Genomic DNA, 26,396 nt, shown 5'->3' with positions numbered 1-26,396 from the left:
TTTTTTCAAATAATCCCCCAAGTGAAAGAATGTAAAAAAATGACATTTCAAGTAGAAATAATGTTGCTTGATTGAGAAATATAATTCTTTAATAGAATGTCAACAGACACCAACATTTTACATCATCTTTAATGCACGACCACCTAGTTTTACTGGTTTTGTTGGGTGGCATTTCATAGAAATATTGACTTTGATACACTGCACCTAAAACTACACATTTAAAGGAAGTGTCTCAGTTAGGAGTCTAATCAACTCTATGATCTCTCCACAGGCAGTGAACAGAAACATCCATCTTTAGGTGGTAATTGATATCATAGGTGCATCTTAGGGTGATGAAATATACATACCAAAATAAAAAAAATATAGAGGGTTAGATATTGAAAGCTGAAAGAAGGAAATCAGGAATGTGTGAAAGAAACAAGATATATTAAAAATATTTATAGATGTAAACCAAATTCTGTAATTATGCACTTGTGAAATACAACTGCAGTTTCTACTGGATAATTGTCTATAGAAAATGATATGAACACCATAGTATGCCTAAGACACATTTCAACATGATGTAGAGAGTTAGTATTGCAGCAGCAGTTACAGTCTCAGAGTCCTTGGTACCAACGTTTAGTTATCAGTGGAGTTCAACCCTGTCTTCCCTGTGAAGAATGTTCATAGGCTTATTTCAGTGGTGGATGTTCAGCCAGGTTTATTTTCTGCAAGCCATGGTCCTACCATGCTTCTTCTGAAAAGATATTAATCTTTGTAAACTTGACATGGTGCAGTGCTGCAAATATGCAGTGATTTGTACGTCAATATGGAGTCAAGGTAATTTTTATCACATTGCTTTTATCCAGTTATAAATGATTGCATGCAACAAATAGATTTGTGTTAGGCTCCACATGTGTGTCAAACTATCCAGTACTTTTGCTTGACCTGGATCCAGTCTGGCAAGCCATATTCCATCCTTACATACAGGTATTGCAATCTTGTTTTAGAAAAAATTGTCTTTGTTACTCACTTTTTGACACAATTACAAATTTCGTACTTTTTTTACTTCCTCCGCACATGTCTAAACATTTCATCTATATGTCACAAGTTCTTGAGGACCATACTGCTCAGGAAAACCTGTCTGGGAACAGTATTCATACTAGTAGTGATTAAGGTTTAGCAAGGTTTACTTTCATTTCAAAACTTAGGTTTAAAAAAGTGCATTCTATCTTACTTCAGATGTACCGTAAATTCAACATTTGAGAAGCTACGCTTACCTAAGTTACATTATTTTGCTAAAAAATTAATACCATTGTAATGTAATATCTTTGGGGGAACACATAAATTAAAAATTACATTAATTTTAATCTGAAAAAAATGCATCTGATGAATCAATCTATTGTACTTTGGCATGTAAATTTTCATATTTGGCAAAATGTTTAATTTTTTACTTAGATGTCTAAGTGCACTGGATTTTTCGAATAAAACTGCTCATAATTAATTTTGTATATTGTGTAGCTCAATGAACGGCTTTATGTTTATAAATTTATCAAATTTGAAGTAGAGTGTTTACTAAGAGTGAACTTGCTGAACAAACTATATGTTTCCTGATTGCAGCTTCCTCATGTACAATAGCATAAACTGATTTGTTATTATAAACTATGATTTTGAACTTCATGATATTTCTGCATAAGAAGTCTGCAACTTCACTGGTTTTAATTATGTCCCTTGTTTGCAATTTAGCTCCCTATTGCAGCTTAAACCCTATCTTGAGGAATGGTGGAATTGTAAATAAAACAGGTGGTCCTGCTGGAAGTAAAGTTCGCTATTACTGCAAACCTGGGTATAGAATGATTGGTCACAATAATGCGACATGTAGGCGTCACGAAAATGGCATGTATCAGTGGGATTCTCCTGTACCAATCTGCCAAGGTAAGATATTGTTTTCTTGAGTATGATTCTATAATTTCATTGCAAAGAATGTTTTACAAAACCAAGATCCATCATTGTCAATACTGCTGTATGCCAAGAGACACATTGACATCATGAGTTTATCCAAATACACATTGACTTGTGTACTTAATGTGTGCAGAGCTGAAGGTATAAGAAGTAGATTAATGCAGTCAAAACAGACCAAATGAAAAATAAGTTTTCAGTCCTTTTTTATTTAGTAGAATACGTGTGTCTACAGCCACAGCTCATAGTATTGTTGTATTACAGAACATTTTATAAAAATTCAGTGGTTTTGAAACATTAATTTGATGATTATTTTAGAAAATTTCTTTATAAGCAGTGTTTTAATGACATAATTTGTAACTTCTGCATTTTTGTATATCCTGAAGTTAGCCAGGATCTGCTTTAGCTTGTTCCAGACATTTGTTAAGAGTAGTTACTATTTGTCAAATGTTCATAATTTTCCCTGTTTGAAAATCCACACACAAACTACAGAGAAGAGGAGTAACATAAAGTAGTACAAAGCAATTAAACATGTTTGGTTTTAGTCAAAAATGCTTTTTCGCACATTATTCAGTAAACAGTGGAGACTAAGGAGTTGTATAACAGATAAGATCAGGAATGTGGGGGACAGGAGAAAGACTGCAACTTCTATCCATATCATATATGGCCTATTCTAACATGTTTTCATGTCTGCTTCTAGTCTGCTTTGTTTATAGGAAGAAATGGTTGTAACATCCATATTTAAGACTTGTTGGAGCTTCTTTGATTAAAACCTGTGTTTAGTTGTTCCTAACATTGCAAGACATTAACAGCAGTGCTTCATGTCTTCTTCAATACAAGTATTTTGCTTAAGGTTCCATCAAGAATGATTCAGATATTTCTAAAAGAACATAAGATGGAAGTTATTTTGCACCTTAAAAAAAAAAAAAAAGGCCAACTAGATTTAGCATGATGCTTACTCTTCTGTTGAGGGTGTGTTATTTGCAAGAAAAGTAAAAAGCTGCAGAAATTTGGCTAGAGTTGAAGAACTTGAAGGAGTACAGTTCATATCTTTTATACAGAGTGATTAGGTAGCTAAATATTTCTTCAGGATGAGCATTTTCACGCCTAGATGGGCCATGGGGCTATACCCCTACCAGTCCAGGGAGCAGCTCAGGCTGCCAGCATGCCACAAACAGGACCTGTGTATCTGTGCTTCCAGACTCCAGGATGTCTTCTAATCCCATATGCCATAATGGGATGGCATATGATGCTATTTGGCCTTCCTGAAGGTCACCAAATCATAGGAGAATCTGCGTGTGGGCTGGGCATGAGGTAAGTTTAGGGACACGTGCTGCTTTTGGGCTTACTTGAAATGCATTTTAGGTGCAGTAACTGGTGCTGGCATAGGAACTGAAAGCTCAGAGACACTTTGCACTAAAGAACCTGGAAAGATGACTAGACCTACAGCTTGGCCAGAAGATCAGGAAAGTGGGAGGATGCAATTGTGTTCAAGATTAAGACTAAATTTAAGCATCTATATGTGAGCTAAAGTTTTGATTAATTTGCTTAAACATAGAAGTCTAGTGTCATTTGAGGTGCCCTGAGGTATTTTACCTGTCCTCCATCTACCAGTTCAAAAGGCACAAGCTCCTATGTTATATCCACTAGACTTGTCAGATGTCTTGAAGGCCTACGAATGTCTCAGGTAGCTCTAGACAATGGGAAAAGGAAACAGGTCAAGCCCTATCTGCCTAAACTCTGTTGTAGTTAATCTAGCCAATACTGTCAGTGAAACTTTGGGAACTGTTCTGCTGGCTAGCCAGTAGGGTGTCTTTTTTTAAAAGGCACTGGAATTTTGGCATCTTACTCTGGAGCTCAGGTACTTTGAGTGTGTGAGGATGGAGACAATATTCTGTGTGTGCTTGTTAGGCTGGAGGAGTTGGGGTCATAAACTTTAGGAGCCCCTACATCATACTTTTCTCCAGAATTTAAGACCTAATGATTCCTCAGCTGCCAGGATTTATATGCAAATCTACCCCATATCTTTCTGCTTACCCATCCAGACAATAGTAACCTGCTACTACTACTACCAGTACTGATTGACCAAATAGCAGAGGTCTGTATCATGAAAATATGATGTTCCAGCACTTCAGAATTCTTTAAAAAATAGTGTGATCCTTTTTTTTCTTAGCTTCTCCCTTTTTTTTAAAATAGTCTCATTTTTAAGTGGTTTTCTTTTACACTTCTAGTTTTTGCATTTTATGTTCCCATTTTAATACCAATGGCAGAGAAAGGCTTGACAATTTGCCATTCTGACTTTGAAAACTATACCTAAATGTAGTGTGGTGTGTGAAGATTTCTGAATAATAGGGAGAACAATTTAAAAATTTGAACAGTTTAAGAAAAACATCCCCAATTTTAAGGCAAGAATGGAAAAATTCACAGAAAGTGGAAGGAAAAATGTGCAGGACTTGACATGAGATCCCAGGACTTGATCATGGATAACCAGGGGACAGAGTCCCAGAAAGTAATAAATTCTGAACAAAAATTAAGCAGACTCAGGAAAGTCATAAAATACTTCAGACATTGTGTCTATCCTTGTTATTTTATCACTACGTGCAAGAAATAGCTGTGAAATTTTAGCAATACAACATGTTCACAAATACATTTTTTCTTTAATTTTAAGCCATATTCATAATTTCAGCAATATATGTGGCTGTGGGTATGTAGATTTCTGTTAGCAGTAGGGGACAAAATATTTGGGAGATAAGGAGTGAGTTTAATCTTTACTAGAAATTTCTTATTAATTTAGGATTCCTCAGTTTTAATATGTCACTTTTACAACTCTGACACAATTATTCCAACTTGTATGTCTGGGTGAAGCATATATTTTTCAATAAACTTTGAAATGGAAAGTGTGTTTCTAAGTTTATGATGTATCTGTTATCAAAATACATGCATTGTCTTTGAAAATTAAAATTACACATTTGGTTCAGCTCATAGGTTTCATTATAGGATGTTTCCAAATAAAAATGCCTTTGATTAAGTCTGAAATTTCTGTAAAAAACCAGTCCTGCAGGGTTACATTTGTAATTAATAACTTGATTATGTCAGAATTGATGTTTGAAATCAAATTTGATTGTATTATCAAAAAAGGGAGTTCTTTTTTGCATATTTAATATAACTATCAATTTTAATATGAACACATGTCTAATATGGGTTAATCTGGTAGGGTCGGAAGATATTTTTCAATTCCAGTCTTATCAAGTGCAGATGCATGTAATAATGTCCTGGACAATATATAAAGAACTTGACTCCTATCTAGGAAATTAGAACTTATTGTTATTGCTTTTATTTCGTTTGTGAAGGCAAAAGAGAAACATGAGTCATGTTACATTCAAAATATTTATAAGCAGAGTAAATATCAATTCTTATACAATAGCAGTAGATAGCTGCTGAGAGAAAATAGTATAGGCCCCAGTAATGATGCTGGCAACCACATATGTCATCTTAGCCACTGCTTAGCTCATGTCCAGGTCACCATGCTGGGATAGAGTACGAAAAGAAGACCGAGGCTCAGGGAAAAATAAATGATAAGAGAAAATAAGAGAAAAGCTTGGCAAGAAGAGCAGTTAGAATAAAAAACTGAAAGCAAGTTGTCGGGGTCAATACGGTGGGTGCTGGGCTGCAGATATGTGGAGGCTGAGACATGGTGGCAGAGAGAGTGTAACAGAGTGGCTGTGTTCCTCTGAGAGGCATGAGCAAATATCCCTCTTTATCCCACCTGTTCTTCATATACAGGACTAAGCCTTTGACTTTGTTCTTCCTGATTTTCTCCTACTCATTCTTAAATGAGTTAAAAGAATTTTAGAGAGTCTTGAAGAATGCTTGGCTGCTCTTCACCATTTGAGTTACTCCCTAATAGGTTTATAAAAGAAAACTGGAGGTACCTACTTTAAGGAAGAAGTTCTCTTGTCTGGATAGTGGGTACTTGGAAAGGTTTAAAACCTGTGACAGGGTCATGATAAAAATATAGCTGATGCCAACATTTCCTCCTTAAAATCCTGATTCCAGGTACTGTCACTATTGATTCCTCTGTGCTTGCTGAAGTGGATAGAACCGCATCGCTGAGCTAAAGATCCTTGTACTTTTTGCTGTGCTGAACGAAGGTTATTCCAGGACCATAATTGGGTTCCATGTCTGCCCTGGAGTAGAAAACTGATTAAATTTTTTTAGAGAACTGGCTTGAAAACAACCATTTGCAGTTTGCCCAAGAGCCATGAGTCTGGGACCACCAAACTGCTTCATAAAATTAGCTGTTCTGTGTGTTTGAGCATGGAATTAAACTCTGGCCTTTTACCTTTTTGATAAATGTTATTATGCAAAAAATGTCCCTTTTAGCGCCCGGTCTTAAAATAAAAATGTGAGGTAGGTAGCACAGTGTAGGAGTTGCAAATCCTGTTTTCCTCTTATAACGTATTCTAAACCTATGATCATATTTCAAAATATAAAACAGTAAAAGAAGCATAGTACTCCAGACTAAAAATGAGAAGTTTGAGGGGAAACCTGGTAACAATCTTCTGATACGCTAAAAGTAGCTCCAAAGAGGAATGAAATAATTATTTGTGTCTTTTCTAGATAGGGGAAGTAAAGCTAAGTTTACTTCAACAGGATCTTAAGTTAGACTTTTTTATTTTTTCCTTCTTTTCTCAGAGGGGTTAGTGAAACACTGGAATAGATTGCCTGTGAAGAATGTGGAATTTTCATCATAGGAGGTCTTTCAGAAACAAGTTAGATGAACCCTTGGTCAAGTATAACTGTGGCTTGTGATAGGAGAATAGACTAGATGACCGTTCATGACCTTTTTTTACACCCACAGCCCTATTTTTGGTTTCTTTTTTATTTCTGTATGTATCCAAGTCTGAGAATTAGGATTTCTGTGGCATGGCTCTCCCCGATATTTTCGATTGGATATCATAGACATAAGCCACTCAGCATGTTTTTTGTTATGAATCCCACTTTTAGGACTTCTCTATTGCTACCTTTAATTTTAGGATATTTAAATGCTTTTCTCTGCACTATGTTCAATGCCAGAAACAGGTCACTAAATGATAAATGGTTGTGCATTAAATTTAGGGATTTTCCAGTGTATGGAAATAAACTCAATGTCTGACTGTAATGTAGTCTCCAGCTTTTTTCCTGTGTGCAGTGAATTTGCATACTTTAAATAGGAATAATACATAAGTATCTTAAAGCTATATAGGTGTATAGATATTTTAAAGGATTGCCATAGACTTTAGATTTACTGGTTTTCATAAGAAATAAATTCCAGTAACACATGTGGAACATTAAAGAGCAACTAAAACTGCATCTCAGTTTCTAGGTAGTAAAAGGCTTTTCCACTTGTGTTGATTACCTGTTCTTTGGAAGAAGTATATTTTTCTGCTGTGCAAGATAATAGAGACAATTAAGGATGAGTTATGTATTTTTCATACTCTGAATGCACATCTCCCAGCTGGAACCTGGCAGTCTCATCTAATCATTGACCTAAGAAGCGTGTTGACAATTCCTCAAGTCAGAAGATTTCCTGACACCATTCTTTATCATTTTACAGTCATATGGGAAGCTGGGAGCTTCAAAATACTTGGATGTGGGACAGTAGTGACATTGTTTCCACTGTCCAAAGACAATATGCCATTTCAGTCAGTTTACTTCAGGTAACTTTACTTCAAACATCAAAGTACTTGCTATTTAGTGAAACTGGCTGCACAAATATGTTTTGTTTGGACACTACTGTTTCAAAAACCATTAGCAGTCTCAAGAAATTAGTAGCAGCAGGAATATCTCTTACCAATCCCAGTTTCTAGGGGAGAAGCAAATAACAGATAAACAGATAGACTGTAACAGGAACAGTTCCAGAATGCCAAAACTGCTTTTATGATTAGTAGCTAAAGCAGCAGTGAGAATAACCTCACAATGTAGCAGTACAAGATTCAGCAGCAGCTGAGGAAAGAAGAGAGACAGTAGAGGACTGAGGTACAACACTAAGAATAAAAGGTGGTAAAATGTGACACCTAAGCATAGATTTTGAGGTGCTTTAGTAGACTGGACAATGCATCAGCCCCAACATAACTGATAGGCCCACCTGGGTCTGACTTGGGCATTGTACATCTTTTATTCTTTAAACTAACTTGCACATAAGAGCTACTCAGTCTTGAATTTTCAGTAGTTTCTAGAAAGGTTATTGCTAGAGGTGAAGAGCAATGCTATCAGAAGTATTTGCGTCTAACATGAACTAAACAGATTTGGTTTTTTGTTTGTTTTCAAATGACATAATCAATTCTTCTTGCTCCACAGAAACCACTAAATTATTTGAAGTTAATTCATGTTTGAAGTATTTAGAGGGAACTATGTATAGATGTACACATACATGCATGGGTGGATAGACTGATAGTTCTGAATTTTGGTTTTATGCAATTAAATGCATGCACACTTAACACAGAGATTATTGTTTTGATATCAGAAAGGCGACCTGAAAAAGAAGTTGACAAGAAGTTAAATCTTAACTCAATTACATTCTACATCAAGCATTCAGACACATTGCCACAAGGAGAACTGAGAAGCTTGTTAGGACAAAGAGGGACATAGTGCAAGGCTCTGGAGACACTGAAACATTTCACAGTAAGCATGACTGGAAATGGAGAATGCATAGGCATTTTTATGGTGTAGTAAGACAGAGTGACAGTTTAACTTTCTGTCAATTCAGCATGCAAACAAACATTTTGCAAGTGTAAAATTCTGCTTATGTGACAGAGAGTCAGCGTTAGTTCTAGTTGTAGGTAAAGGATTAAGTTGGTTATTGGGGGAATAATAGAGCATTTAACCAGATGCAGCTCTGCTGCCTATTTTCAGTACACTAGAACCCTGAAAAGCTATCATTCCTGTTGTGGTCACCTTGTGGGGAATGACTCCGAATACAAAGACCTGCTCCCAGAAGCAGCAGAACTTACTTTTGTCCTTCCCCTTCTCCACTTTCTCTAACACCATTAAGAGCGGTAAGCGTGGGTCTCCAGAACCCCTTCCTTACAACCTCGCTCTCCCTTCTCTGTCCCACTACTACTCCTTCTAGTGGCAGGAGACTCAGCCCTTACTCACTGAGGGAGAAATACTCAATTTTGAGAAGACGAGCAGCACTGGTTACGGTGCAAAAAGTGCCAAGAAGTTGTGTTACAAAGGAAGCAGCTTATTTTGGAACATTTCTACAGTTCTACTTCTATTAACAATTTGACAGATTCCGGATGGAAGCAAACAACTGAAATGAACTAACCATTCATCATTTTATAATGCTTACCTCTCCTCATTATAATCATATGCAAAGCACTGTGTTGTATTTAATTTAAATGCATCAAATGTGACAACTTGGGAATACTGAAAACAAATTTGAGAATTGTGTTTATGGTACCATGACAATGTGTTGTGAAATTAATCATTTACATTGAATTGGGTAAATGATAATAAAAATTAGATTTTTTGAAAAATACTTATTTTCACCTCTGTTTAACAGATTTCAGACAAAGGCTGTCATTTCTTCTTTTGAAATATATTGACTTTATCAAAAAAAATAAAACTTGACAGTGTCAAGGGGAAAGGAACAAATACCCAAAGGACTTTTTAACTGTTAAAATATTGAATTGCTTCTTACAATTGACTGTATATATGGAAAAGATATTTTCATTTGCAAAACTCCACTCTTTAGTGGTAAATATTTAGAAATGAAAGCTTCAAAGCTGTGTTTTATTCAGTGTATTTTCTGAAGAGCAATAAACTGGATGCCAGACTCAAAGCAGCTAGTGATTCTGTACAAACATACAACGGTTTATATGAACTCTTTAAATAGATTCATTGTAATAATGTGATGGGTTCTCTGCTCCAAGTTACCATTTTGCAGAAAATAATATCCTTTCAGAGAAAATAATACTTTCCCTTCAGAAGTGCCTTGGGGCAATCATAAAATCTTAGTCAGCATTACTGACTTATTCAAGCACCTAGAGTTAATCTCTGTGCATAAATAACTATTTTAAAATAAAGCATGGCATTAAAAGAAATTTTAAAAAAGGATACTGAAGAGTTGAAAAAAGGATACTGAAGAGTTGCCTTTCTTTTTTTCGTTATCAAAATCAAGGGAGCTGAGAAGTCAGATGGCAGAAGACAATCCTGCCTTGGAGGCCTTTCTTAAAAGTGACTGAAATAGATATTTTTGTAATTCTACTCTGCCCTAAAATTGTATATTATGAGATACTGTTAAATGAACTGTACTGAGCTCTGTTAAAAAAAAAAAAAAAAAGCCAAAAACCTAGATGTTACTCAAACTTCACTAAGTTGACAGCAAATTAAACTTTGTGAGCTTGAAAGAGTAATTGCTCGTCTGGAGAGAAATTCTGAAGGAGCAAAAAAAAGTGAAAATAATTCAGTAAGTAATTTCCTTCATGATGTGGAAAATGAATAAGTCTGAATTCACATAATATTTAACATTCTGAAGTGAATTAGTCAAGTATGTAAATAAGTGTTTAAATATCTGAATAATGCCCTTAACTTCAGTGGAACTCTTCCCTTTCTAGTCATATATTTAGGTGCTTTTCTCATCAGACAAAAAATGTTAAATTGAATTCTTAAACAATGTTGTTTCATATGCATAGAACAAGCAAATATGTTTATAGTAGTGCAGGAATGAAAGAAACCCTGAGAGAATGGAAGCAGACTATTAGAAAGCATTTAAGAATTTTCCAGTTCATTGCTTCTTGAACCAAATCACTTTGGACACTTTCTTGATTTTTTTCCCTAGCAAATAAACGATTGCCCTTAGCCTATGTTGAAATTTCTGTCTCCACAGTGATTGTATTAAACAAAATAATGATTTATAAAATGTCTGTCTATATTAGATGCACTTCAAAGTGTTTATCAATGTTTTAAATACTGTTACATTTATTGGAAAGTTGTAAATACGATGGAAAATTAATTTCAGTTGTTATGGATGGGATATGTCAAAATTGCTAATCTGTTTCTTATTTCAGTGGTGGGACAATATTTAAAAAAAATATATGAGAAAATGCCAATTCTTTATCTTTTTCTTTCCTTTCTTTTCAGCTGTATCTTGTGGTATTCCTGACTCCCCTGGGAATGGTTCAGTTATAGGTAATGAATTCACTTTGGGCAGTAGATTGATATATGAATGTAATGAGGGCTTCAAGATAGAATCTAATCAACAAGCAACAGCAGTGTGTCAAGAAGATGGATTATGGAGCAACAAAGGGAAGCCACCTGTTTGCAAATGTAAGTGAGCATGTATTTCTCAAGCATATTTCCCTTGAACTTTCCCAGGAAAATCTTCACTGGTGATGTTTAGGTTTTATGGACACATATGCCCTGAACTGATCATTCAGGAACATATAATAATTTAGCATTTAGTAAAGTAGAAGAGACCTATAAATTTGTTTAATAAAAAAACCCCTTGTTTATCTTCATCAAAAAATCTGAATGAAAATTATTAGATAATTCTGTTTCATGTATATTTTCTTATTATGAATAATGTGCTCTTCTCCTTTTTCACAGTAAAAGTTACAACGACCAACTGTAATTTATTTTAGTATAGCTTCTAAAGCAATAAAAGCAACAACTATTTCTTAAAATACTGCTACTGCAGATAATTAAGCTGGATAAGAGTCCTTTAGTCTTCATTTTTGCCTCCTGTCAGAACTAGCCAGTGTAATGCAGACTCCTCCACCTTGTGACATGGCCTCTCATTTGCAATGGGCTACCACTGCCTGTCTTTGTACTGAATCAAAGCAATAATTAACTGAGCCTGACTCCGAGGATGTGACTTGAAATACCGATTAGGACATAATCTTAAAGTTATTAATTGCTCTAATAATATATTTACATTTTTTGAGAGTTAATGTAGAATCTTGAACTAATCAACAGTATGTACGTGCTTTCCAGATTCTGAATTTGAAAAGCACTTGAGTTTTTCAAACAAGTGAAATTCAACTTACTTTTAAAGAAAGAGTAGAATGGTGCAAATATAAGAATTGTGAAGTTATACATGATTGTGAAACATTTTTTCATTTATTTGAATTAATTGACAGCAAACAATTGTTAGAAAATATTGCTGAAAATTACTTCAAGAGATCTTCTCAGCACCCCTGACAGGTGATCATTTAACCTAATCTTGAAGACCTTCCTGAATACTCTATTTCAGTAATTTACTTTTTTTTCCCCTTGCAAAGTTTTTCCTAGTATATATAACCTGAATCTGTTTTTCTGTAGTGTAAAGGCATTATTTCATTTTGTATCCACAGTGGACAAATAGAAGTTATTTTATTCTTTTTTCATTCTTTTTAATGTGTTTGAAAACTGTTGTTTTTTCAATGTGGTGGGTTATCCTTGGCCAGCAGCCACACCCTCACCCAGCTGCTCACTCACTCCCCCTTTTCAACCAGACAGGGAGAAAAATAGGATGAAAAATCTTGTGGGTTGAGATAAGGACAGAGAGATTACTGTCACAGGAAAGTTAATTTAATGTATTGCCAATTAAAATAGGATCAAATATATTTCAGAAAAAAAAATCAAAGCAACAGTTTTCTCCCCCTATTCCCAGGGTCAACTTCACTGCTTTGCTCTTGACTTGCAAGCAGTGCTGGGGGATGAGGAATGGGAGTTGTGGTCAGTTTATAAAAAGCTCCTCTCTGCTGTTCCTTCCTCCTCACACTTTTTCCCTCTCCAGCATGGGTCTTCTCCACGGCCTGTTGTCCTTCAGGATAAACTTCTTGTAGCATGAGTCCTCCATCAGCTGCAGTTCCTTCAGAAAATAGCCACCTGTCCCAGTGTGGGCTGCAGTGTGGATATCTGCTCTGGCGTGGTCCTCTCCATGGGCTGCAGCAGAATACCAGCTCTGGTGCCTGGAGCTCCTCCTCTTTCTCCTGTGACCTTGGTGTTCTCTCTGCTGCTTCTCACTCTTTGTGTTCCCTCCTCCTCTGCCTGTGTAGTGTTTTACCCTTTCCTAAATACATTTTCCCAGCGGTGCTGCCATTTTGGCTGATGGGCTCAGCTGTGTCCTGTGGTGGGTCCTTTGGAACCAGCAGCCAAGGCCTCTCCTCACAGAGGTCACCCCTGCAGCACCCACCTACCCCTGCCAACACCTTGACTCCTGCACCCAATACACTCAGTCACCTCTCACCAGAGATAACTGTCTTGCTGAGTTCTCACTCTTTCTTCATACTTCTTCTACCAGTGATTCTCATTACTGTCCTCTGGACAGCCTCCAAGTGATCTACACCTTTTTTGAAGGACAGTGCCTAAAACTGAACACAGCAGTTCCACAGAGTACGTAAAAAGGATTATTCAAAACCAGCTGTGACCACACAGACATGCTCTGAATTCAGAGCCATGTGCAGAGGGAAGGCAGTGCTGCAGGGTATTGAACTGCACTCCATTCTCTCAGAAAAAATGACAAGGTACAAAGAACATAACTTGAATGATTAATCAGCAGAAATATCAACAGATTTTTTGGAGGAAAGAGGCCAGTTAAACTAACTGGGGATCAAAAATACTAAATTGATAACACTATATCTGCAGTGGGGAAAAAAAAAAAAAAAAAAGCTTGTATTATTGAAATGATCAAGCTTAACCGGACAATGACTACCCTGTAAAACAAAGCTTAATTATTAACGTTTAGCACAACTTTCAACATTTAAAAGTTTTGTTTAATATTTATAATAGCCTAACAAAATACATAGAACACTTTTTTCTCTTCTTTTTTCCTTTTCTAAAAATTTATTCTGTCTGAAAAAGAATCCCATTACTTCTAAAACCAAAAGTGCTAAATTAAAATGCTAGTGATCTACATGACAGTATTAAAGTAAATATTTTCACAATGGATTGCTATTCAGAGGCAGGCATGCTTTACCCAAGATTTCTTTCTTGCAAAGTGCAGAAAAGCTTAGACAATCTGCGTAACAACATGTTTTTGTAGTTCTGTATATTGTAGTATTGTAGTATTGTATATTGTAGTATATCTCTGTAGTCTCCAGAGATAGAAACATCTCAGACTTGATGAGCAGCAAACTCAGCACAGAAAGGTAAATGGTAAATGAATGAGTTCATTTTATCCCCAGGGCTATTAAAATGAAGGTTGAAATCAGTGCAGTTTGTTTTGCAAGGTATCTCTGATAATATAATGCTTGAGGCAGATGTTTGAAACTCCTTTCTTTTCATTAAAAGTATTTACATCAGATTTGAATCATGAGAAATATGACTCTTGCTGGTCATGCAGCAAGACACAGATGGATCACGGACATTAGGCTATTGAATTTAATTACATGAAATACAATCAACAGATATCTGTTAAGAAAGCTTAACTAAATGACAGATAAGTAACTTGCTTCAGTTATTCTACATAGAGATCTCTAGCACATGAAGAAGGGAACTAGAGATGTCTATCTGTATTGCTATTTAAAGCCGTTATCAGGCAATACTTTAAATCAGGCCAATACTCTCTTTAGAGAGTGACCATATAGTAGTAACTTTACATATGAATACAGGACACTGTGTAAAGTATGCAAAAACTTTCTGCTGAAACCTGTAAATTAGTATGTTACTGTTGGTCAGAGAAGTGAGTGTGATATACAATTCCAAAAAACATCCCATCCAAAAGGTAGATATATCCAAGAAATCTGAATAAATCAAACAACTTTTGTCTCAAACTATAGATGAGCACTGGTGCTTGCATGAATCTTTCCTTACTGTATGCCACATAAACTGCCTCTAATACCTTTTACCCCAAATAATATCATTTGGATAATGCTCAAACAGAAAGGAAAGGATGTTTAGGCATGATTACAAATTTAAGGTTTTAAGTTGTAACAATGGTTAGCTGAGAAACACTGTTTTAACTATGATCAGCATTTTTACACACCTGTAAAGTACTCTTGTGAAAAGTCATAAGTTTCCACCTTTCTAAGATTAAAAAAAAAAAAAAGAGATCTAGAGAACTGATTTAAAATATTGTGCCAGAGGTGGAAAAAATAATGACAGCAAATGTTATAATTTACTTTCATGTTTCTCTTCATGAGATCAGAAGACCGAATGTGTTCACTTATTGTCAGATTTTTTTTTCTGATTATAAGGTACTCTACCAGTTCTCTAAAGCTAAGTACCATAATTTGTGAACCAAGAGTATGAATGTATACAATATTATATTATATTATATTTCTATATAAGTGCATATAGAATGTACCCATATGGGTTATACTCCATGTGGGTTGGCGCTGAGATCTGAACCATTATATGTTTAATGACAAAAATAATGCTGAAATAGGATAACTTGTTAGCCTTTGTTCTTACTTGCTTTCCTTTTCATAGAAGTAAGTGGATGCATAGCCTAGGAAATTAAGTTTGTGGTTAATTAATTTTTCTAACATTTTAGTTGCCTGGAATGGTCCCTGTAACTGCATAACTTTATTGCTTTTTTCCATTACTCCTTTAATATACTCATTCGAAGATTTAAATTGGGTCTTTCATTGGTTTATGCTAATTTCTCTAATATCAAACATTTTAAAGAACAGCTAATGTTACCTTTGCATAATCTGCATATTGCATATTTCACTAGAGATGATTTTGGAATCTATGGTGTGCTGAGCTATAACAGTGATGGTTCAGACATTGATTTTTATCTAGAAATTAATTGGAAAATAATTAGAAATTTTAGAAGCCTTTTTTATAATTTTCAATATGTTTGTACAATGTCTAGTTATAGAACTATGAATCATAAGTAGTTCTGGAATAAAGCATCAGTTGTATTATAAATGCAAAAAGGACTTTGTTAATATAAACAGGCAAATATTCACCACCAGCTCATCATAGATATTGTGCAATTGCTGGGGTTTTTATTAGCTAGGACATTCAGAACACCACACCCAATAATTCTCCTAACATTTTCTGTAATAAATCCTGAAGTCAATAAGTAATTTTTGGAGTATTTTGTATGTAACATGGAGTACTTTTTAAGGGTTAGTACTTATTCAGTGAACTGTAGTAAAACAGTTAATTAGTTTAGGCATTTTAGATTAATCCAGATACATTAGACTGATAACAGATTGACTTGACATAGCTGATTGTATTGACAGTCTAATACTGAATACCATGTCATCCTTTTGTTTATTTATTTTGAGGTTTCGAAGCCTTTCCAGTTTAGATATGTTGAATGACAAGAAGCGCTTAATTTTCTTGCTTTGTGTTTTTTTTTTTCTACTAGCATACTGAGACTATCAACTTGCTCAAGTTATCCTATTTTGTTCTTAGGTCTTTGTTCTTAGATTCTGTGGTGTATGGAATTATTTGGTTTCCTACTGTCTTGTTATCTTACTAATACTTATAAATTTAAACCACACTTGTCTCTGAAGCATAATACATGACTTGACCTTAATCTTGCTTTTTTTAAGCTAATAGTGGATTTAGTCAAAAGAGTATATTTGAACAACACAGTTCTCATTATTGCATTATAAGTTCACCATACAGTAAGATAAAAATGCTCTTTCCCTTTCTTTGTGATTGTTAACCTTCTGCTGAAGAATGGCAACCAACTACCAGATGCCATTACACTTGCAAATAATAATAGTAAATTCCTGTAATTGAGATATTTTTCCATTATATTGTACTCTTTTTTTTTCCTTGAAACCATAAATACATTCAGAGTCACAATATTCAAGATATTCTTGGAATAGCATGAGATGTACTTTTTTTTTTGCTTATGTAACAATAAGAAAAGACAAGCAAAGGCTTGTAGACAAAAGAACAACTCAGTAAAAGGGAAGAAACATTCTTCTGGTATTCCGATTCTAGGAAAATATTGATAGTGCAATGTGCTTGTTGACTGGAAGAGCAAGTAAAAAGAATAATGAAAGTACAAAGAATTAATCATTATGAAGAGTGAAAACTAAAAGCTCAGCACATTACTGCACAAATTCTTGTTAGATTTTAGTTGTTGTAGATGCAAAGATCTTGTTATATTTTTTTGGTCATTGCCACTGTTCATAAGTGAATATTTTGCTCATGTCTTAAGTAGCAAATATATTGAGCTTATAGAACAACTAAATTTTTTTTTTTTGTGTGGTTTTTTTTTGTTTTATGGTAGGTATATTTCATGAATTCCCTGCTTTTGAGTCTGTTCAGAATTATCAGTACATGGAGATGTCATCAGTAATATCATGTCATTAAAATGGGTAATCTTAGTCATAATTTCAAATGATAATTATGTTTTCTGACCTATGCTTTATGTAAAACAATATTATTCATACATTTCTGTATAAAAAATACCTGGAGAAAAGAGAGAACATCTTCACATCTGCAAGAAGTTGAGATCATCCCTTATAGAGTTTCATCTATGTAAATGACAATTTAAACAGTGCCAGCCCATAATTTGCAAGAGAGAGACTGTGAGAGGCAAATTGATGCACTCATTCATAAACCATGTGCACAAAATAAAACATCTGTTAACAGTCTTTTTTTGTTTCTTGAAGGATGGGGAAAATAATAAATCAAAATCAGTCCCTGTAAAAGTAAATTTTTTCAAGCAATAGTTTTAGTTAATTACATCAACACAATCTAGAAGTATATTCTGTACTCAGTAACATCTTCAATTAGGAATTGTACAATCATGTCAAAATCTGATAGTTGTTTGTAAAGTGTACTTGTAACAAGATTCTAAGTGTATTTATAGCTAAAGAAAGAATAAATTACATATAACCTCAGTGTGGAGAGGAAACATCTATGTGTCTTATTTACATATTCTGAAATAGCTGAGCCTCTTTTATTTCTAAGTGTCTTAAGATATCCCCTATGGTTAAGACTAAAATTTTTACTATTAGACTAAATAAGCAGCTTGCTTTCATCTGTGTGTCGCGAGAGAGTGGTTTAGAGGCCGCTTAAAGAATCACCGTCAAAGAAATTAGCAGAAAGTGATTTTAATAGAGATTTATAAAGGTGCAACCTAATAGAATTCGATGGCAAGGTTCACTCTATTACTTATTACATGGGTGAAACATACAAGGGAAAATCATCTAAGGGTTTATATTTCAGGGACAGTCTAGGTTTCATTCACAATTTAGCAACACTTAGTTATCAACTAATCATTAACAAACTTTAGTAACGCCTAATCATTAACTATTCAATATTTGCAAAATAGGTTAGTAAGTCTACTACAATCACAACTTAATTACAGATTATGCTTACTATTAGTTCACACACACAGAGAAACATATATATATATAAAAATATACAGAAGGTATACCTGTTAAAAATTCCCCTCGATTTCAGTGAAGAAATATTCACGTCGAATGTCTAGGCATTCCCTCTCAACGGGCAAAGGGTTGAGCTTCGAAAGGGACTCACCCAGGACCCAGTGGTCCTCCGAATATCGCAGGCCTGAAAGATGGCAAGCTCTGAGAGGCGTCCCACTCAGAGGGAGATGCTGGGTGCAGCCGCTGCGGTCCAGGAGAGCTCAAAGGGCCTCACTTAGGACCACCGTTTATAGGTTCGCAAGATGGTTGGCTTTAGTCATCCGTAAATTTCCATCCTGGCCACAGTCCCAAGTGGTAATTACTAAAGAATTCTCAAGGTTTCGGTGTTGTTCTGCTGGACACCCGGGCCAGGCAGTAGGAGGATGTTCCCAGCCTCAGCTGTGCAGAGTTTCTGATACAGTCAAGGAGCGCTCAACTGCCAGACTCAATACACCAAGGCCGAGGTTTCATGGAAATTTCTGAGATCAACAGGCGGCCCAGATCAACAAGTGGCCCAGGGAAGAAGGGGGGTATGAATACACCACCACACTGTGAAAGAACCAATAAAACTATTGCTTAAAAGGAGAAATCATAAAAATGTTAGTTTTGAGGGGTATTAAGTATCTATGTAGAATATTTTTTGTCTTCTGACAGACCTATATGATTTTCACTCCAAGGTGTTAAGCGAAGTGCTTTAATATGCTTATTGTATTTAACAACAAATAAGAAAAAAATGTTTCTTGGTTAATAATTTATAATCTTTGCGTAGCTATGAAACACAGTTTAATATCAGTATCAAATTAAATTAAATTAGGAAGTAGGAAGTCCTCCTTTAACCTGGGAAACTGTTCATAACTAGTCAGAATATTGTTATAAAGGCCAAAGTGAAGAACTATCAAGTTTCAATTCAATTGTACACTGGCAATTCTTCCTAAGATATACTGAAAAAAATCTAAGAAAGTAATCTAATTTCAACTCAATGTAACTTTATAAACTGTCATTTGGAAGTTCTTCAGATTATTTCCTTTTCATAAATTCTTACACATCTTCACAGATAAGTTGTGGTGCCAGCTCTGTGTTTCCTAGATGCTAGAATTTACCATGGGTAAGGTAACTATGGAAAAAAGTAGATGTATAATTCTAGCATTATCAAAGGTATTCTGAAAAGTGGTGGAAATCTGAATTTTTACAGGAATTTTTCTTCTATCACTTTCCCTGTATTTCAGTGATTGCCTGAACTAGTCTCTTTCATCACACATTCATACTCATGATAAAATCATTTTATACCTCTCAGACAGTATAAAGCCTACAGAATATGTAATTATTTTTTGTCAACTTTATGAATCCTTTCCTTGGTAGAATGGTGTAAATTTATTATAGCATAAATGAGAATCAGACTCTTCTTTTTACTTCTTCAGTATAGTTTGGGGTTTTTACACACTTCCTCCTAATGCCTTTGTCTTACACTAAACAGTGTGGTGACTAGAGTACATTGTACAAAAGATCAGAGGTAATGATTCCTAAGTATATCAAATATTTAGAAAAATTATCACCCTTTTTTCAGCAATATATAAGGAAAACAAAAGAAGAGGAACTAAAATTCCATTACATGTGGTTTTGTCTGTTTTTCCTCAGAAAGTATAGCTTTTCTCAGGTGTTGCTGGGATAGTAGTTTTTTCTAAAGTATTCTCTGGGATATAAACAGTCACTAAATCCTTCAGACTTTTTCTATAGCAGGGAAATTCTGAACAACATGATATAAGATACCAAATACAACTATTTTTATATAAAGTAATCATAAATATTTTCATAAAACTAGTCTAATCTTTACAGAGACATAGACACATTAAGATAGAATTCATGTCAATATCGTAAATATTGTAAATATTCTGTGTACTTTATCTTGAACTGCAGAGCACCAATGTGAAACAGAAAAATATTTAAAAACACTATATATGGTAGGTAGCTATATTAAGCCTTATGAAAAACGTAAACTACAGTCCTTGTCTACTGGCAGTAACTGCATTCTCTTATGAAATCTGAAATACTAAAAGCAACAAAACTGAAATCACTCTAAAAGTCTCTCTAAATTTTATCTTTATTTTTTTTATGTCAAGTGTTCTAAACTGGAATGTAATAATTTTCCTGAATACCCACAGTATACCATTTTATAGTAATTAGCATTTGAATGTGTGTTAACAGCTTTTATGGCAACCTGTTTTAAGAACTTTTTAGAGCTTTCCTAAAGTAAATATCATTGATAGAAAAATGAAGCATCGCTTCAGCCTTTGCAAAAATAACATAGCATTATTTGCTTTCCCTTTTACATCCACTGTAGTCTGTGATGTGTTTTGTCTCTGAAAAATAAATCACATTAGAGAGCATAACTGTATGTCATTGTTCCACTGCATCTCACTAAGTGAAAATGTACTACAAACTCCTGCTCAATTTGTAATACTCGCTGTATGATGTTCATTATTTTTCCTGGAACTTGTATTTCAAAAATGCTTATGGTATGTTCAATTTTACATTGCAAAACTTCTGCCAGTAAGGCAAGACATATATTCTGTGAAGAAACTTAGAGGTAGAATGCTAATATTTAAGTGTCCTTTTTTCACAGCTGTAACTTGCCCCAGCATAGAGACTCTGCTCTCAGAACATGTTGTCTGGAGACTGATTTCTGGGTCACTGAATGAGTATGGAGCTGAAGTCATGCTCAGCTGCAGTCCTGGGTATTATTTATTGGGTCGAAGACTCATACAGTGCAGGACTAATGGAACCTGGAGTGTAGGCAATGAAAGGCCAAATTGTAAGGGTAAGGAACATACTTGTTTACAGAATATCTTATGCTTTTTAATACATATATTTTATTTTATAAATGGTTTAAAGTTTTTTTTAAAATATTTTGCTATCAATCTCCTATAAATAAGCAAATATGAAATTTTCATTAACTTGTTGAAATTAATTGATTCAAACTCTTTATGTATAAAGTACAATATATTTCATACAACAGTTAATGAAGTAGCATCAGAAGATCAATCTGGATGATGATCTATGTCTGACTATGGATTTATTAAACTAGATAGGACATAAGTATTTAGAGAATACTAGGAGATAATGTTATTACTTTACAAGATTCCAGATTAGAATTAGATTAGAAGATGATATTGCTTTGACCTCTTGGGTGAAGCATGAAAACTGTACTGTTGGAGAAACATACATATGAGCTTTGGTAATGTCTTCATATGAAAGTATCATAAATTACATCAGCCCTGACTTTGGGTGTTTAAAGATTTAGAGAACCTTGACGTTCTCAGTGGGATCATACTGTTTTCAAGGGTTACAGTATTGGAGTCTTAATGAATCCCCCCAAAACTTCATTTCTTCTTTTTCCAATGTGTTATTTGCTTTGGTTGGAGAGGATATTTGGCACATCAGCTAGTTCTGCTACCCTTAAAGCAGAAACTTTTCCTACATTGTGATAGTACTTACAGGCTCTTTTTCAATGATCACAGAAGATCCCAGCATCTGAAGGAAAATGGCCAACTGACAGGCCTAGCATACTAAGCAGAACTGGAAATAAAATTTAGGCATTCAGTTTTTCAGAGTAGTATGTCATTTCAGTGAGATATTCAAACTTAGTATTTCATCCTGAAAGAGATGCTTTCTTTTCTTTTTAGAGAGTGACTTTTTTTGTTTAAATTCAGTGAAGTTTCTAGTGTTAGAAGATTTTGAGAATGGGTATTCTGAAACAAGCTGAATCAATAAGAGAAATTTCATGGCAGCACTGTAGGAAAGAATTCTTGGGATCAGGTGAACAGCTTACTAAATTATACATTCTGGTATTTTTTAAGCAAAGAGAACAGAATCATTCTGCTCTGTCAAACTGTTAAGTCTGCAGAGATGTCAATAATACCTTATGATAAATGGTACCAAAAGTATTTCATATGATTCTATGATAGTGTTAACAGAATGAACATAAACATCAAATAGCTTTTCATATTCCAAATAAATGGTTGAGCAAAACCTTCAGTATGATGTACATATTGTGACAAACAGAAGACAAAATTGTTTTGCCTAAATACAAGCTCCTAATGCCATATGAGGCAAATTACAGTATCTAAGCTGTAAAGAGAACTTGGGAGAGATTCTCAACTTTCTTCAACAGCAACTGGAGCCTAGACAGAACACCCAAAGTCATCTCAGGTGGTACTGAATCACTCGAAAGGGTCATTCAAGTATAAATTGACACAATCTCTCACCAATACTGGGAAGTGTGTGCCTACAAACCTAAGGCATGGAATTTACAGAGGAGATATTAAAGAATGATTTTAGTATGGGAAAAGAAGAATAAAGAAAAGAGAACAAAGACGGATGTACACCATTTAAATAAAAGTAATATGAAACAATATTTTTTTTCTAGAAAAGAAAAAAATTATTTAAGACGTTTTTAGAACAAGGCTGACAGAGCTACCTGTAACAGCAATCAATACGATACATACATGAAAGCAGTGTATTTGAACTTATCTAAATGGTGATGGATTGTGGAATTATGTTGGTTCTGTTTTATTCTCTTAGTTTTGGGAAAATTTTCTTTTGAAAATATTCATTTGGAAGAATAAGGTGACTCTCTTATATCTCTTATAAACCAGTAATAGCTATATCAATTTTCTTTTCAAATTTAAAACTAATGAGTTTTTTATTCTACTAACTGCAATTGTGCCCCTTTCCTTTTGTGCACACATACTAAAAAACCTAGTTTTGTATTTGCTGCCTAATATGCAGCTACTGTTCAGCTGCTGAGAAGTCTTTGAAAAGCTAGTTCTCGACCAACCTCTACAATTACAGAATTTTTATGTAAGTAGAAAATGGGGTGACCCGTATGAGATGCAGTTAACCAAAACCAAAGTATTAGGTAGATACAGAAACCCAAGGAGTTGCTGATTAAGATACATTAGTTTGTTAATAAGACAGGTGCATTATTTTGCCCTCTGATAGAGGACTGATTAGGATTTAATTATGGCAAACTTCATCCCCCAAGAGGTGTTCAGTAATATTTCCATTGGATATAGATCATTACTCTATAATACACTGTAGAGTATTTTGAGGAATCTACTGTTTACTTTCTGTCTGTCATTCACATGCTAAGGATAGGTTATATAAATATAGATTCTAGCTGTTTATATTTCTGAAGCAGCAGGAAAGCTACTTGAAACACTGATGATAAGATATTTAGATCATATTTATCAATATCTACTTGTGAATAGTATCTCTAAAGGAATTGCAAAACTTCAAATAAAGGGGGTTCTGGATTAAGAAAGACCTAACTAGTAAATTTATTTTATTTGTTTAAGAATATGCTGAACAGCTGCCTAACAAATCATGAGGTGGCTCATTATTCATGTAGTTTAGTTATTTTTAACTTGAATCACTGTAATTAAAAAGAATAAAGCATTTGTAATATGTTTAGAACAATTCATTCTATTGCATTTTAGGAAAATAATTTGAATTTTTAAACATATGCATAAGTGTAATAATATTCAGCATTAGCATTAGAAGTTACAATGTTAGGCTACTCCACAAATTGCATTAATGTGACTTGATTGTAGTCGAAAGGAGTCTTATCCACCTCTGGATATGCATAAGAAACTTTGATCACATATATTCTGATTATGACTGAGTTAACAGCATAGTGGTATGTACTTGATTTTGTCCAACTTCTACCCAACTCCATGTTGTTTTCTATACGGAACCTTTTAAAATATAGAAGAATGTGTCCTTGAGGTTTCAGATAGGAAGTTTAGTTGTGATTAACATGCTTTTGAAAGTAAACTCATGATTTATGCTAACGTATAATAAAATACAATTGAAGCTCTTGAAGGCATTGGTCTGCATCTTAAATTACAATATTATTGATATATTTTTCTAGAAACAAAATACATGACAGAACGGTTTGAATTAAATTAGAATTTGATACATCCTTAAAGGGTAATTTTTCATGTGGTACCTGTAATAGCTGTGGATTGCAGCTGATGCTACAGAAGGTTTCTGTGATAATGGGTCAAGTCTAGCCTTAAGAAAAACCAGAAGATTTATATTTTTAGCAAGTAGACTACCATATATGTTATATGATTATGAATAGTAGTGGGGAATAAGAAAAGACAGTTCATAAAAATTCAGAGTACATCTTAAAAAAAGATAATATCTTTAAACAGACATAACACTTAAAATGCAGGGGAAAGTATATTTGACGAGTAGCCAGGAGTATGTACACATGGAATATAACCACAACCTTCCTAGACATTCATATAATTCCCCTGTTTCAGAACTGGAAATACAGATTGTGTTTAAGCTGCTGTCAAAATGTGAAGATATCCTAATGAATTTTCAGATTTAGAACATGTGTTGACAAATGAAGCATAATTTTAAGCCCTTATTGTGGAATACAACTCTCATATTTATTCCTATTACATTTACTTTTTAAGAAAATGTGAGGTGATATATTGTCTTCTAGTCTAAGAAATTATGAAAAGTATTTTCATATTTCAGTCTGTTCTGTTGTTTGGTTTTTTCCCTAGTTATCTCCTGTGGTGGTCTTCCGTCTCCACCAAATGGAAATAAGATTGGAACCTTAACAGTGTATGGAGCTACTGCAATATTCACCTGTAACACAGGATACACGTTAGTTGGTTCTCACGTGAGAGAATGCTTGGCAAACGGTCTCTGGAGTGGTAGTGAAACCCAATGCCTAGGTAAAAAACAAATTTCTGTTTTTTCTTTTGTTTTGTTTTGTTTTGCTTTAAGCAGACACAGTATCAAGTACCGGAATTCAGCTGTTACCAAGCAACAACATTTTTAAATCGATGAAGAATAAAGATATCTTAAATACAGAAATATTGTGTACTGGATATGATTTTATACTACTCTACTAGCATATAGCTTTTTATTAGAAATTAAATTAAATTTGATATTGTTGGAATGCTTTTCAGATCAGGAGAGTTTTTTAAGTGACTTGATTGCCCACATTTACCTTGATTTGCTTTCTGGAGCAGTCACAGAGTGTGTCATGAAACTAAGCTGGAAGATGAGCTTCAGCTCAGGAGTATTCCTGATGTATTCCAACTACAAATGAGCTTTCAGCATATTGAGCATTCAGTCAAGGGAAGTAGACAAGAGACAGCCCCAGGCAGAGCAAATCCAACACCCTTTCAAACCCTGAGATGTAAATCGTTTGGACCTTGAGTTCTCACCCCAACACTTTCATTCTTCAGATCCACTCTTATTGGTTTGCACTCCTAACATAGACATAAGAAAACTGTTTTCTTTCTCAGTCACCTTTGAGGCTCAGCAGTGGATGTATTCCTGGTTGTGGACAGTATATTTATTTCTGGAATCTTTTATTTGCTTTATCTACCCTCATTTTGCAGATTTTCATCTTGTCTCACAGCTGAATGTACTCAGTTGCTCTCAGGAAAGGAGGAATCTCTTCTTTCTTCTCCAGAGTTCAATCGCATTTAAAAAGCAGTTTTCTTCTCTGCTGACTAGCCACATCCTCTTAGCAGAACACATAGTATTCCATGCCTATCTAGTACATTTCAAACAAAACAGTTTGACCACCTATCATATGCAAGAATTGAATTTTTACAAAGGAAATACTTAATTGATTTAAAAAAACTCTCAAAACAACTAGAATAACTAAGATATCGTTATCCAGAATAATCCATATTCCTATTTTTTGCAGCAATCAAACAGTAAAAGCATTGTTTTATAAGGAAATTGTAGTAGCTGTAACATGAATTGTCAGGAATTATTCTCTATCCAGTACTTGCTACTTTTAAATTTTTCAGGTAAGCTAGAGCAATGTTTGACTAATTAGATACATGTCTAACAGTAACATTTGACTTAAAGCTTTTAAATAAATTATGCTGATTCATCTCTAAATTATAAAATCCCTTGTCTTTCCACTCTGTAGAAACATTGTTTTTAAAAAGTATATTTACATGAAAATTTTGCATGTGAAAAATAAAATGCCAGTTATCTTCCTCTGACCTTGGTATCTTCAAAACATCCCATTAAAAGAATGTGGATAGATATGTTTTGCAGTATGTTATGAAGAACAACATACTTTTGTATATTTATATTTTT

At 34.4% G+C, this 26,396-nt stretch overlaps 1 protein-coding gene across 1 annotated transcript in view; it reads left to right on the top strand.

The window, feature by feature from the left end:
* Nucleotides 1-26,396, top strand: part of CSMD1 (CUB and Sushi multiple domains 1) — a 1,311,413-nt gene that overhangs the window by 1,203,170 nt on the left and 81,847 nt on the right. Inside the window, exons 49-52 of the mRNA XM_075145187.1 lie at nt 1,726-1,914; nt 11,065-11,250; nt 20,872-21,066; nt 24,830-25,003. Coding sequence (XP_075001288.1) covers nt 1,726-1,914; nt 11,065-11,250; nt 20,872-21,066; nt 24,830-25,003 — 744 coding nt within the window. The remainder of the gene's footprint in view (nt 1-1,725; nt 1,915-11,064; nt 11,251-20,871; nt 21,067-24,829; nt 25,004-26,396) is intronic.

The sequence above is a fragment of the Calonectris borealis genome, chromosome 3 (genome assembly GCF_964195595.1).
Source record: "Calonectris borealis chromosome 3, bCalBor7.hap1.2, whole genome shotgun sequence".
NCBI lineage: Eukaryota > Metazoa > Chordata > Aves > Procellariiformes > Procellariidae > Calonectris > Calonectris borealis.
This window is presented reverse-complemented; position numbering and strand designations above follow the sequence as displayed.